The following is a 16,000-nucleotide window of genomic DNA, read 5'->3' as shown; positions in this document are numbered from 1 at the left end:
CAGTGTGTCATCTCCTTTATTATGAAGATATTGTGGAGATCTCAGAACCCTAACTAACGTATCTTGTTCTTTAACATCTTCCATTAGAATACCCAAAAGAGGAAAAGCCATAGGTTTAGTTCAATGGATAATTATCTTTGGGAGATCTTTAGTTGTAAACAAAATATTGAACAAGATCATGATCATCATCATCACCAGCTACTTCAGATTCCTAATTTCCAATTAAATGGATTTTGCCAACAAGACCAAATCCCTAATCAAGATCTTATAGGTGGTCCTCGCGAAATTTCTTCATTCAACAACAATAATAATTACGCCTCAGTCCCAACAACTCCGTCTTCTGTCAATAGAAGGCAAGAAATTACTATAAGTAGTAATGATGATTCCAAGAAAGTTGTGCACAGAAATGTTGAAAGGCATAGAAGGCAAGAAATGGCAAATCTTCTTACTTCTCTTAGATCCCTTTTTCCCCTTGAGTTTATCAAGGTGATGATTCCTTCATTTTACTCTCTTCATATTTCAGTATAAGTAGAAATATAGTCTCATTTGTCCATTAGTATTTGTAAATATTGAACTTCAATATTTGTATATGTTAGAACCTCGTTATGTGAAATACTTGTGAAATATTGAAGTGAAAAAGGAGTTTTATTAGTATTTGCTCAGAAATACTTGTTTGAGGAGTATTTCAAGCGAAATTTATGTACAAAATCAGCTCTCAAATACAATTTTTCAACTTCAACTTCAAATACTATTTTTTTTCATTATCAACCAAATATTGTGTTAAAGTTATCGCTCTATTTCCTTCCTCTTTTCATGCAGATAGCCTTTCTCTATCTTTCTTTTTGTTGTTTTAGAAGGTTTTCTTGAGTAGATAGATCAAGAAGATTTACCTCACTACAATATTATTATGATGCATATACAGTCTATGGATATAATGAATGTGGTTTAGTATACCTGACAATAGCCAAAAAAATTAAAATTCCATGGCTATTTACTTAGCCATAGAACAAGTTAAGTTTTGATTGTAACTATTTTTTATCTACGCCATCCCTACCTACTTACCAAAAAATTGTTAGTGTGGTTAAAGTATTTAGCTGCAGAAAAATTCATATTTAGCTACAATGTATTCTGTAACTGTATATGCATAATATTGTATTACCTTTTAATTAAAGCTAGATAATAATATGGAGTGAATTTTGATTGCAAATTTAGGGTAAACGTTCAGCATCAGATCACATGCAAATAGCTGTGAATTATATAAAGCATCTTCAGAAGAATATAGAAGAGTTAGACAATAGAAGAAAACAAATCAAGAATTCATTGGATAATTTGGGTGCTAAAAATGGAAGTTCTTCAGCAAGTTATGTGCACAACAATTTTGTGACAGTAAACATATGTCAAGATGGTATGGAGATTTTGATTAATGTCAATAGTCATAAAGAGGAAATGTTTCCTTTGTCCAAAGTGCTAAGATGGCTACTCCTAGAAGGGCTAAATGTCGTTAGTTGTGTTAACTCCAAACAAGATGAATGGACTTTGATCAGGATTCAATGTCAGGTATGAAAAATTAAATGTCACATATTGAGTAATCCAAGTATTATTGGTTAGGGTTTCTATCCTAGTTTTTTCATTAGTATAATTTCTTCTCCATCTTATATGGCACACTTTTCTTTTAGTATGTTCAAAAGATTATGGAACTTTTATATATGTTGAAACTTTTTAATTTTAAACTTCCTATTTCATCTTTTATGAGTTGCTCTTACCACCTAAAAACATCATAATATATTTAAGACCATAAGTTCCCACGATAATTTTGGTATATAGCAATTGTCTTTTTTTTTACCTCAAACTGCATGCACAGTCAAACACCGCTCATGCCCTATTCTTCAGGTGCTTAGTTCACTCTTTATGGGCGGTTACTTATAATTATCCTCTGAATTCAACTTATATATATATATATATATATATATATATATATATATATATATATATATATATATCAATGGTATATTAAAAAAAATACATTATTAGATCATTTTATCGTAACTTGTCTTGCTTTCAAGATTGTAAATCCTACTTTTTACGGAATTGATTACATTGATATATTTATTGGATAATCTAATAGTGTAAAAATTTCTTTACATTATCAAAATATATAAGTTAACTTGTATCCTTCAGGTGATCTAAACAGTTTAAAAGAATATTTACATTATCAGTGTACAGAAATAAACTCTTTTTTTTAATCAAGAGCAATCCCTACATGTATATTAGAAGATCTAATAAGTGAAAATAATAAGGAGGACATGCTGCCTTACCTGCAAATTATATCATTATAGGAATATTTACTATCAAATGAATCATTTTGCAGGTGAGTGATATATCAGGTGTCAGTGCAGTTGTACTGCAAAAGAAATTGACTGATTTGATTAATTAGCACAAGGAATTCATCAATCATTCAGGGATCCAAATATGGGTTTGAGTCCGCTAGAATCTAGAGCTTCTATATCTTGTACTATATACAGTAGATATAAATTTCAAACCTTATTCTCTAAACTCAATAACCACAATGTCTAAATTCTGAATTTGTCACTATGTTTATTGTCTCCATCTATTTTCTGGTTCTTATGATGTTGTTATTATTTTTATGATTTCTGTTGCTGCTACTGATATATTGTATCTTTTCGTCTTCTTGAGTCGAGAGTCTATCGGAAACAGTTTCTCTACCTCTCTACTCCTTCGAGGCAGAGGTAAGGTATGCTGTTGTTTAGATTTGTCAGCATAAGGACCGTCCTTAAGAATGTTACTGTATATGCATGTTAGTGTATTTGAATATTGTTGTTGTAGTTGTTATAAGGACTTAATTTCGGTGCAGTTGGAATTAATGGCAGTGGCTCTTTGTGTTGTGGTTTCAGTTCATCATTCTTGATCAATATCTGAAGTTTTGATTCTCTGGAGTTGCTTTGAATATATATATATATATATATATATATATATATATATTATATTTGTGGGGGGGGGGGGGGGGCGTTGTTGAAGAAAAATATATGTAGCAAAAAAGTAAGACACCTCCTCGTTGGCTAATGTCCTTGCTAGCTTGTAAAGTTATGTGATTGCATAAGATATGGTATGGTTAAGATACAGGAGAAACGTGAAATTATTTATGCGATTATAAGGTGCTTAATTATAATATATGATAGGATAAATGAATTCCAATGCTGTTAAAAGTTGTTCGGTATCTCTACTAGCGATAGTAAGTACTTGGTGCATTAATCAAGAATTGCACCTGACCCAAACTCTACCTTTACAAAATAAAAATAACAAAAAAATCACTATTATTAACTGATGTGTATCTTATCATGTTTCTTGCACCCACTACTATCAACTGATATCATATTCATATACTCCCTCATTTTCAATTTACGTTAACCCATTTGACTGGGTACAGAATTTAAAAAAAGAGATAAGACTTTTAAACTTGTGGTGTAAAATGAGATACATATATTTTGTGTGGCTATAAATAATTGTATAAAGGTAAATTATTTCCAAATAAGGAAAGAGGTTATTCTTTTTGGCACGGACTAAAAAGGAAATAGGTTCACATAAATTGAAACGGATGGAGTATATCTTTTCAATTTCTAGGAGGCATGCAGTCTACTCTGACTTAACTCTTATTCGCATCTCAAACACTTCAAATTTTCGACTTATTAGGGATGCAAGTTGGATATTAAATTCTCTCCATCTTCCCTTTTTTTGCGTTTTATGTAAGTATTTTTTCATTTTATTCTTATCCCAATATCGTCATACTAATAAATATGGAGTTTAAGTTCTATACACATATGAGATAAAAATACTGCTAGGTCACTTAAGATATTATTGCACCTAACTCTATTTAATATGAAGGAATTTTCATAAACCACTATAGTTTAGAGCATAATAGCTATAATTTATCTAATTATCATTCGTAACTATTGTTCAATTGTTATTAATTTGTATCACTTATAAATACAGTGTAAATATTTCATGTGTCGCGTAATTTTTCCTACTTTATACTACACAGTACCAATCAGAAGCAAGGAGAAAGCGAAGTAATTGGACGAGTAATAATTTTACCTTGTACCTTAACTTTTTTTTTATATATATAATATTACAAGTTTGTTATTCATATTGTTGGTACATGGCATCATGAAACGACGGTAACAATACAATCTATCCAAACATTATATACATCTAAATAATACAGTACTCAATACAATACAATACATGAAATGATACATCACAATTCACAACCATCCAAACAAGCTACTAGCGAAAGCCATTAGTAAATAAAACGACGGGCAAGGACGTATGGTGGAACTTATGGGTGTACAAAGAAAACCGACAAACCGCACTAAACCGTTAATTCAAGTCAAACCGAGAAAAAAAAACTCGCTTATGGCTTGGTGCTAGGAAAAAAAATACCGAACATAATTGGTTTGGTTTGGTTTTAACTAAAAAAATCAAACCGAAATCAAACCAACCCGACATTACATATATACAAGTTTTAAAAATATTTTATACATAAAAATAATTATTGTAATATAATTTATAAATATTTTTTAAACTTTTTCATAGTTCTCTCTTTTAATGTATTATTTCAAGCTTGGACTTAGAACTTTTGAATAGTCAAATATGTTTTATAGCCCATAAAAGTTAGTGATTCAAATAAAGTCCAAAGCAAAATCAAATCAATGAAAATGCTAACAAAAAATTTCAATTCAACATTACGAATGACAATAGTATTGGATATTTATTTTCTTAGTTTTTCATTACTTTAGATAGTGAAAATACATAACTTACTTTTACTATTATTTAGTCATGTAATTAATACTCAGTTCTTATTGATCATACTTATTTTAACATAATTTAGTACTTTTTGATTATGTTTATTTTTATTATGGCTTATTAATTAGCAATATTATTTCATGCAATTTGTTGAGTATTTTAGTATAATTATGACTCATTTCACATTATTTTGTATTATTTTATTGAATAACATCTTATGTGATTTTATCCTACAATCACCTAAGAAATATTAGAGCACAAATTATAAATTTTATGCTATGAAGATTTTGTCAGAAAAAACCCGAAAAACCCGAGAAAACAAAAAACAAAATCTAGATTGAAAAATCATTCTATTGATTTGGTTCGGTTTATAGATTTAAAAATCCGAGACAATTGGTTTGGTTTGATAATTGAAAAATCCAAACCAACCCGGCCTATGTACAGCCATAGGCCGCCCAGTGGAACTGATCACAAAAGTAAATGCACGTCCTGAGATGCTTCGGATTTTTTTCTTTATAACCAGTAAAGTCAATCTATTCCTTTCTTTTCAAATTTTTGACGCCCGACTCCACATAAAAATAACTACCAAAAACTCTTTACCGTGAAGAGGTGGAGTACAAGATGACCACAAATACTCGGCAAATAGTTCACAGAACTACCAAAGAATCAATGAGGCACAAATCAGATAATACGGAAAAAATTTGAACCATCTGTTGAGTTAAATGAGGTGAGATGTGTGTCAACAAACAAATAAGCACATCTGATCAATTTCCTCCAATCTTCCTAGTATCATTTTCTTACTAACGCAGCTTGATTGATGAGAAAGCGATTATCTTTTGAAAGGCCTTGAAGAAGTGGTTATCTCACACAACCTAGTAAAATTATTAATCGAGAAAACAAGACAGATGCATACGAATATATGAATATAAAGATCCAAGGAAGCAAACTCATACAGATGAAATTCATAACATCAGCAGCATAACAAACTGTCAATTGGTGTGAATATTCAGAAGTCTTATTCATTCAGTCCTCAAGGGGAATATAACTACTCATCAGGAAAAAGACGTTTCAGATACGGTCAAGCTGCACCGGAGATGCAGTATGACAAGAAATTCATTCCTCTTCCTCCGCCTCCTCCAGCCATTTCACAAAGGGCTCCAGCGACTTGACAAAGTTTTGCCTGCAACAAATTTTAAGACACTAACCCCATTAAAACGCAGACAAGATTAACACAATAAATAATTGGAACATAACTCATTCGAGCTAGTCTCCCTCTTCGGGGAATAGCTCATTAACATCTTTATTTTAGCCAAACAAAGTACTAAAGACCAAGACAAAACAAACACCTACCTGCCCTTAAGGTTTGTTCCTTTACGGAACCAATGAAGAATGGTATCTTCTGCCAGCACATCTTGGTCATAGAGAGACCTTACAATTTCAGGGAACAACTTCATCAGTTTAGCATCCTCGTAGCACTGGACTTGGACTTTGTACATAAGTTCCAATTCAAGCTTTCCAGAGGTGCAGAAAGTATTCAACAGTTCTGCCCATTTTTTCACCTAGACAAAAAGGGAAGGAAAAAAAAAGGGACAAAGAATCAGATCATATAGAAGTGAAATTTTTTGGATACTGAGTGCAATCTGAGCAGTTAAACGAAGAAGCTACAGAAACATTCGAATATGACGGTCACCGTTAATTATAAGACTGAAAGAGACATAACATTACACAAATCAACTAGTTATGTTCCAATTTGAGATAGAGGCAAATCTTCAGTTCTTTGTACAAGCTACTTGAGGGATTCAATTCCCCTATCATTGTCTTGACATTGTTAAATACCCTCATGAGGGATGTTGTGTCTTTGTCGATGTCAAAATTATATAGCATATTCTAATCCCTCGTGAAAATCTTACAAAAGCAACTTAATCATTCATATTTTGTTTTGTTTCAATTTAATACCACAAGTACGTTAAAAAAACAACTCAAATCATTGATGCTCAATCATCAACTTTTTGTGTGTGTGTGTGTGTGTTTGGGGGGGGGGGGGGGGGGGGTCTTACTGTTGTTCTTTTACTTTTGATTGCAACAAAAGAGTGCAACCTGGTGCACTAAGCTCCCGTTATACACAGGTCCGGGGAAAGACCGGACCACAAGGGTCTATTGTACACAGTCTTACCCTGCATTTCTACTTTTTGATTTCAGTATTACAAATAATTTTGATTAAAATAATTAGTTTTCACATTCACTATAAAAAGCAAATTACATTTGTAGTCCGTTAAGTTAATTTAGGATAGATTGCAACTTAATTTGCAAATAAATACATAAAATATTCCAGTAAAATATATCATCTTTGATGTTGGAATCTCTTTTTTGTTTTTTATTAAAGAGGAGTCAAATCATATGATTTTAGCACGAAAGTGCTGAATAGCACAAAATATAAACGGAGGACTAAATTTGAGCAAACATTAAAAACAACAATGTAAGTACTGTTCCATATACATAAGACTAACTCTGCACAAAACTAAATACTACTATGAAGGATGAAGTTGCTTTCTAAGACACATATGAGGGACTAAACATGCTATTTGCGCAATTTTAAACTACTACACTTGCATTTTACTACAAAAGAGACAACATCCTAGAAAACAGGAATTGATATAAACTTACGCTAGTCATCGGTGACCATAAGAACAAACATTCTCTACTTGGGCAAACGACTAAATTCACTTAGTCAAGCAATTGAACATGTGCACAAAACTAGCTAACATGAGACAAAGTTGCTACAAGTCATCATGTACAGCTATGCCATTCAGCAGCAACAGTTCATGATCAACAGTTCCAGTCTTGCGAAGTTGACAGCAAGATTAAATTGCTAAAAATCCCCATCATGAAGTCATCACTAGACTTCATGATCAGTTCCGCTCACGCTGATGCATAAATGCACTTCCATACATAAAATATAAATGATTTAAGCAGGTACAGCATGCAGAATCAGCTTAAGCTGATTTTAAAGTTGCCTATCAGGTTTGCCCACTGACACTTCCAGTGAATCCTTCCGATATACAAAAATTACTCCCTCCATTTCACTTTTTATGTGTCTTAGTTTGACTGGGCACGGAGTTTAAGAATATAAAAGACTTTTGGAGACAAAAGCAAAGTAAGACGCGTAAATTGAAAGGAGGGAGTAATAACCAAACAATTATCGAGCTGTTGTCATATTTCTCTTTTTATCCTCAGAATCAATATGACATAAAAATATAGAAGAAAGGGCATGGGAATAACCCATAATTAAAACAAATGTTTTATTTTGGTAAGTGTTCTTGAAGCAAAAGTTGTCTCATTGATTTGAAATCCACTAACACGTGAATTGTGATCAACTCACTTCACTATACAGCATAAATTTGAAACTAAAACAGGATAATCCAGAAGAAATTGGATAACTTTGCTACATTTTCAAGCAGGCATTTGGTATATCTGAAAGCTATGCACACATTTTGAACAATGCAGTGAATTACGTGCCATGTGTGTCGCTAGATAAAAAATAGCTAAGAGTTTTCCCTCATTGCTGGAACTACAATAGAAAATTTTATCTGTTACAGCTAAGGGTGGCATGTGGGCCGGGCCCAGTCCTAAGTGGGCTTCGCAGGCCCGGTCCTAAGTGGACCGGTCCTAAGCGGTTCCGGGCTTCGCTGGTTTCTTGTTGGAACCAGTCCGGGACCGGGACCACGAACTAACGGTCCCGGGCCTAAGTGGGCCCAACGGATGCTTTCTATCTTTAAATTTTTTTTTATAGAAGTTAAGAGAAAAAAAATGGTAATAAAAATATCTAAGGCAATTCCTTGTAAATTATATTATAGAATTGTCACCTAAATTTTTTAATTCAAATTTAAAGACAAAAATATTTTAAAGAGATATTCAAAGCAATGCGTTATAATATATATATATATATATATATATAGTATAGTATAGTATATATATAAGCTATATTCGATATATATATATAAGCTTATATATATATATTATACTATACTATATATACATCTTAAGATATATAAGCTATATTCGATTTACTATATATACATCTTAAGATATATAAGTATATACATAGTATATAAGCCATATTCGATAGTACACATTTTAAGATATATTATATATACATCTTAAGATATATGATATACACTTAGTATATATATATATATATATATATATATATATATATAAAAGATGTACATATAGTATAGTATAGTATGTGTATATATATAAGCTATATATATAAGAAAAAGTGTAATTATAAAAAAAATTGGGGTTAAAACAAGTTGGGGGGTTAAATGCCTATTTATAAATAGCCAACGGCTATTTTGACAGGTAAAACGGCCATATTTTAAATGCCATAAAGACTATAATATGGCAGATTTTTTTAAAAAAAAAAATTAGTCATTGGGCCCGGATAGGCCCGTTTAGGACCGCTTGAACCGGCCCACTTCCCAGCCGGTCCCGGTCTCGCGAGCCTCGCCTATGGGACCGGCCCACCTCCCCACGGTCCCGGTCCTATCCGGTTAGAACCGTTTAGGCCCACTGCCCATTTGGGCTTGCGGTCCTGGGCCGGGCCCGGTCCTAACCGGCCCACATGCCACCCTTAGTTACAGCATTAGTGGGTTCCACTCACAAGTGCTTTTTCAATTTTGAAACAGATACTCACTTGCAGTCTCAAAAATAAAACTACATCAAGAAACTTGTCAATGACTAAAATGTTAATTACCTGGCGAAGAGCTGAATTAGCGTTCTGCTGTTGATTCTTTCCTGACCATTGAATAGCATCCATCAATACATCCCACAAAATTCGCACAACTTCTATATCTGGCAATTTGGCATCTTTGACATGTTGCTTCACAGTCTCTATGACTTCAGAGATAGCAGCTTCTTCTGCTAGCTGAGTTGTTAATGCAGACTTCATTTCCTTGAGCTTCACCTCAAATATTTTCTTATCATTATATTCAACCAAAGGCAAAAGGCCAGCATTGCTGAAATAAGAAAGTCCATACACCATTAGGCATAGCTAAAGACAGAAGGCTTGAATAAACTGACCCAATTTTTCTTTCTTTTAACCCTTACCCTGCTCCCCAACCAACAATAAGAAGGGAAAGAGAGAAAGATTGCACAATAACTAGTTCAGTTTCCACACAGTAAAGAGTCTTGAAAGGACTTTAGCCTGGCATCATTTTTTCAGTTTTATTGATTTCTTAGTTTGCCATGTATAGTTAATATAACAGTAGGCTGACATAGCGCCTGGAAAATCCAGCCAAGTTCCATGTTTAACAGGAGAATGATCTAAGAAGGACCAAAAGGTATGCCAAATACGAACCCTTGTTCCTGACACGGCAAAAAAAAATAGCTTGCAGTAAAACTTGAAACTTTGAACAATAAAATCTCAATTATAAGTCTGCCTTCTGTCTTACCTAGTTCCCTATTTCACAAGGAAAAAAAAGTACAAAAAAAATAAATTACCCAACCCAAAGCAATTTCTCCAATTTGTTATCATGAAAATCTTCAATAATGAAGCCCCAAAGAGAAGTCTCAAAATGACACAACTCTTTACACACAAATGAAGGATAGCATTTATCGGAATAGGACTCTTGCAAATTCCACATTTAGCACTCTTGACAGCTTCAAAAACACACAATAAATACAATATGTTTTATGAAGGCAAGTTATAATATACTAAACGGCAGTCCATATCTTCCACTTTTAGCTACTTTGATTGCAAAAAGAAGGTGATACTTTCTGGGATACCTTAGTACCTAGTAACTACTACCTAGGAAGCAGCCCTTCTTGTTTATATGAATGACCTTCATAAGAGAACCATTTGAGCCATAACAAGACCTTTTAACCAATAAGAAAAGAAAGAAAAACCTAGTGACCAAGGAACTGAAGAAAAAAGGGATCCAGAACAAAAGATATTGCAGGTAAAACCTTAGGAACATTAGATTGTGTTGTCTGATATTTCGGTTCCACTTAACTTCTTATTTCAGATACAAAGCACTTTTGACTCTTAATCAAATATCTTTATTTTGTTTTTTCGTTTTTCATCACACCAAGAAAATTCTGAGGCATAATGTTTACAGCTTAAAGCAGCCAAAAAATTCCCCATCTGTTCACCGCAGCAAAAGAAAATTGAGAGCAAGGAATGATGAAGGATTGATAACTTTGCTTAAATATTTTCTTCCTGAGTCTTAAATGAAGTATAAAAACTACTACAACCCAGGATAATTTTTAAATTAAAAAAATTACTCACGTGAAATGCTCAGAGACAGCTTCAGGTGTCCTCTTTGCAGAGGGGAAGAACTCAAGAAGATCGTCCTCCATCTTACCCCTCTTAAGGATTGAGATCAAATCATCAAGACTGTTGTCAATCAGATATTCCTTGAAAAAGTCTGTGATAAAAGCTAGAACTATCCCTTTGGCAACAAGGTTGTCTTTGAGCAATGGCTGGAGAACAGTCTCCGGAGGAAGGCCTGATAGCTTCTGGGAAAAGGCAAGGGCTGTAAATATTGCGAGCTTCTTCCTTTCATTTTCCTCGAAGAGCTCCAGTGACTGCAACATTTTTCGCATGACATTTTCAAGGTTCTTTATAAGAAACGGTCTTCTCCTCAATATCTTCTGTACATAGATGACAGATGGCAAAATGACTTCATGTGTAGGTTCACACTCAATTACAGAGTAAGGATGGCGATCCCCTTCATCGGGTTTAATTGTTCCAGGTTGTGTACGACCTCCAATGAAGATAACCTAACACAACACTACATGGTAAGATGAAATGCTAAAGAGAAGCACCAAAGACAGCAAAGCGAGAGCAGTTATTGACATTGTATCAGCCATCCAACAGCAAACATTAATAAACAAGACATCCTTTTTTTGGGGATATGGTAACTTGCTCCCTTGGTGACTCGAATCTATAAACAAGGTATCTTCTTGACAAGCACGAACAACATGCTTAATTGAGCAAATTCCAACAGCTCAACACGGCATATGATCTACTTAAGGTAATAATGTAAAGGTACCAGCATAAAACAACCTATAACACAACAATCACTGCTACACTAGTATCAAATTTTTAAAAATGGAACAATCGTAACACAAGGAAAAGAAGACCCCAAGAAGATTAAAATTTAAAAAAAAAAAAAAAAAAAAATCAGACACCATAAGACAAACAAAAAGATACTTCCATCCACACCTACAATGAAATTCTATCTACATGCACCTTGAGGACACAAGTGGCAATGTTCCTGTATGAATATAATCTTATATGTTTATATTTTACCTCGAAAAAAGTGTCACCGTATCTTGAGAAGTTGAGGTCTGAAGACTCGAGGTTCTTAGCAACAAGTTCCTGTGCATAATAAAGCATTTAGTTGAGACTTATCCCCAAGTATTACCAGCATCAAACATTATATTGAGATTGATGAATAACTATTAACAGCATAAAATACTAGTAATGAAGAAAGAGAGAAGTATAAAGCTGGTGACCCAAATTAAATATCCAATTACCAAATCACCAGCATTATCCAGATAAATCTGGACCACTGCATCAGCAAATGCTGCAGGGTCCAGCGGCGCAGCAATATTCCGCTTGCGGGTCTTAATCCGCGTACCACTGTAATCAAAGGACAAAATCAACAAAAGTTATGGAATTTACAACAAATAGCAGACAGCATAAATAAGAGTAAGAGCTCGGCTGAAAAAAATAACTCACCCGAGAGTGGGCTTCTCCTTCGAGCTATCATTCAAAAACCAAAACAAACAAAAGTTTAATAAAGGACAAGAAGCATTAATTGCAACAACACAAATTATCCAGCAGAAACAGCATAGTATACAAGCTTCACAAAAAGCCACTGGCTATAGTGCAAAAAATAACTCAAGGATGATCAAAATTAGGAGAAGTTTGTATCTTTTGACTTGCGGTTTTTTTTTTGATAAGGTGTCTTGCGACATATATAAACAAGAAAGTTCACGGAAAGCCAACAGTAGACAAGTACTAGTGTGGATTAAAGTACCTCGACCACAGACAACTACTAGAGTGGAATAAAAATCATAAAACGAGTGTGGACACATTCCTATTATAAAGAACCTACATCATACATACTTATATCACTAATTTATAATATGTAGGGATACTAGTTCAGCATTCATCGACTCTGCAATGAATGTACGACATGCTAATAGATTTACTGACATTTAATGTCAAAATTAGATAGGGTTCCACAATCCTCATCTCAGCCTTGTCCTTTTCAGCTGGAGTAAATTGACTATAGATGGTCGTGTTGCCACTCAAAAATAAAGATTAATTTAAACTCCCTCTGTTCTATACTCTTTTCTTTTTAGTATGTGACAGAAAAAATGAAACTTTCATATATGGTAAACTCTTCAACTTTAAATTTCTCAGTCTACCTTCAATAAAATACTGTTATACCCATAGAAATGACATGGTATCTTTAAAACCATACGTTTTAAGATTATTTTTGGTATGCGCCAAAAGTCAATCTATCTATCTTAAACTCCGTGCTCAATCAAACACCGCTATATAAATTTATAAAGAGAGGGAGTATCATTTAGTCCACGAAGGAAAATATTGGTGGTAACAAACCTTTGATAACAAATTTTCTTATTTCTCCAATAAAGAGTATTCGTGTGAAGAATAAGTTTCCCTCATGTAAACGAATGAACAAGCCAACTTAATAGGATTACATTTAACAAAAATTGCTCAAATAGACTAATACAACTCATTTTTTTCATTCTGGTCGCTGCTCCTTTTTATTTTTCAAAGTACAGCTTCAAAAGACGCAGTTTTCAGCCCATTCCTTTTCTCTACATAATTGGCAGCATCTAAAAGAAACACCACAAAGTAGTTTTCAGCATCTTTTAACAAATAAAGGCTTCACACGCCATGGATCGTGAGTTCACAGAATTGAACCTGCGACCATTTATTTTTTTGATGAAATAAGTGATACATCATTAACAGGAATGAAAATGCGACCATTTTAATCTGTAAAGCCTTCGTAGCTTGTCAGTCTACTATGGTTCCAGTTTGTGTGTTCCATTTGAAAGGTAAAATAGGGTTCTAACATGTTCATTAATACTTTATAGCATTTAACAATATATCATGTGTAAACTGTTTGTGTGTATGTATTATGTATATGTGTGTTTGGAGAGAAGGAGGAAGAGAGAATAAACTTTCCGGCTAAAGCAGGTTCGATTGGACCCCTTGGGTCAAAGTTGATCACCTAATGATAATAAATCCACTAGAACATATAGCAGCACCTAATTAATTAATTTTTTCAATTAATACTAGCGGTTTGCCTTTTATCAAATCATTTGTTCCACATATTGGAAACATGGATAACTATTACCTTGTGACTTCCTATTAAACAGTTGGTAGACTAATTCAAAAACTTTTAAATGTCACAAAAACTTGCATCATGACACGTTTTTATTGGCGCAGGTCTCTGTCCAAGCGAAAAATATCAAGCACACACACACACACATATATATACACATACATACACACATAATACATAATATTCGTATGTTAATAGCATCTGTATACGAGATAACAAAGAAGAGGTCTTAAATAAGAGATAAAACGCTAATTTTTCAACATGAAAAACATTCAGAGTTAGCGTTGTTCTTTTCGTAATTTTAACACCTCAAATTAAAACAGAAAAACATAATTAAGCTAATAATTTCCTCAAAAAAATAGATCTTCCGAATATTAACGAAAAAAAACCCTAATTCACCAAAACATAGATCGATTTGTGAGAAACTTTCATAACAATACACTCAAATATATTCAAAAACAAAACAGCAAGCGGAATAATTTAAAAAAATTAGTACAGAAAATCGATAAGAAATTAACAGATCGTAAATAATTAATTACACATAAAACAGAAAAAATCGACTAAAAATAGGATAGAGATAATGAATCGTTACCTCATAAACTAAGATGGAGAAAAATCAAGGTCGATGCAGAGACTTCTGCGCTTTGCGGATGAGAGAATATTAGAGTGAGAAGGGGAGAATAGGAAGAAGAGAGAACCGAGTTCTCGTAATGCCCTGTGCTAAGATATTTATATCACTTTTTATTTCCTTAAGGGTGAGGCTGGCTTTGAGTGAAACTAACAAGTAACAGTCTCAGGGTCGAATCCTACTTACAACATTAGAATCAGCTGGTCTATTAAAACTACTTTTTTGTATCATTAAGATCATTGAACTCTATACATTACTCCTCCGGTCCATTTTAATTGATCTTTTGATCTTTTCATATGGTGTACAATATTTAATTTTTTTTATATATCGAGAAGTAATTAATTTTTTTTTTTCAAAGTTGTCCTTGGAATAAAGAGCCTAAGAATATTTGTTGTATTTTCAATGAACAAATTAATAAGGTTAAAATAGTTAATTTTTATGTTAATTAATGCTAAAAGGTGAATTCCTTAATATGTGTGAAAACAGCCAAAAAATCAATTAAAGTGAACCGGAGAGAGTATATCATAAAGTCATTAAATTACTTTTTCTTTTCATTAAAGTCACTAAACTTTACATGTTGTATTAGTAAAGTAAGGATGACAAAAATAGCAAAACTAAAGTTGTCTATATACTTTGATTACTTATAAAATCACATAAAAGGTCTATATGGGGATATAAGGATACAGATACTAATGTCGTCTATGAAGTATACATTGATGTAGGTAATAATTCATTTAAGATAATGAAAAATAAATGTCACGTGAAATTTATAACTAGTTAAGTGGAATTTATAATTAGTTGTAAATTATTTTTGCATAACTAATAATGACAATCTTTTTTATACAAAAGTAAAATACAGTCAGACATCTTTTTAACAATATCCTTATATAACAACACTTTTCTATAAAAATCAAGCTTTTTCGAAACTAATTTTATGTTATGTTATAATATATGTTCACTATAACAGCACTTCGCTGTATCAATCATTAAAACTAGAAGAATATCAATCATCTAACAATGTCCAGAAAAGACAGATCCATAGACAACAAACTTGGAATGGGTAGAGACAACGCGGAAAGTTTGGAAAAGATACATGGCTTTAGCATAGCTTGTGGAGGTCCCTTTGATTTGACGATATTTAACCCATATAATTGGTGCTTTG

At 32.9% G+C, this 16,000-nt stretch overlaps 2 protein-coding genes across 2 annotated transcripts; one reads left to right on the top strand and one right to left on the bottom strand.

The window, feature by feature from the left end:
- Positions 1-2,887, top strand: LOC104112507 (transcription factor bHLH118-like). Its single transcript, XM_070175514.1, has 3 exons — positions 1-486; positions 1,213-1,557; positions 2,369-2,887. Exons 1-3 carry the CDS (start codon positions 124-126, stop codon positions 2,432-2,434), a joined length of 774 nt encoding a protein of 257 aa, XP_070031615.1. The 5' UTR covers positions 1-123; the 3' UTR covers positions 2,435-2,887.
- Positions 2,888-5,727: 2,840 nt separating this feature from the next.
- On the bottom strand, positions 5,728-14,946 carry LOC104112506 (uncharacterized). The gene is made up of 8 exons (XM_009622442.4): positions 14,803-14,946; positions 12,569-12,592; positions 12,364-12,469; positions 12,137-12,205; positions 11,111-11,604; positions 9,578-9,839; positions 6,172-6,380; positions 5,728-6,001 (listed from the first exon to the last, which is right to left on the bottom strand). Exons 1-8 carry the CDS (start codon positions 14,805-14,807, stop codon positions 5,935-5,937), a joined length of 1,236 nt encoding a protein of 411 aa, XP_009620737.1. The 5' UTR covers positions 14,808-14,946; the 3' UTR covers positions 5,728-5,934.
- Positions 14,947-16,000: the final 1,054 nt, after the last annotated feature.

This window comes from Nicotiana tomentosiformis, chromosome 5 (genome assembly GCF_000390325.3).
Source record: "Nicotiana tomentosiformis chromosome 5, ASM39032v3, whole genome shotgun sequence".
In the NCBI taxonomy this organism is placed as follows: Eukaryota; Viridiplantae; Streptophyta; class Magnoliopsida; order Solanales; family Solanaceae; genus Nicotiana; species Nicotiana tomentosiformis.
This window is presented reverse-complemented; position numbering and strand designations above follow the sequence as displayed.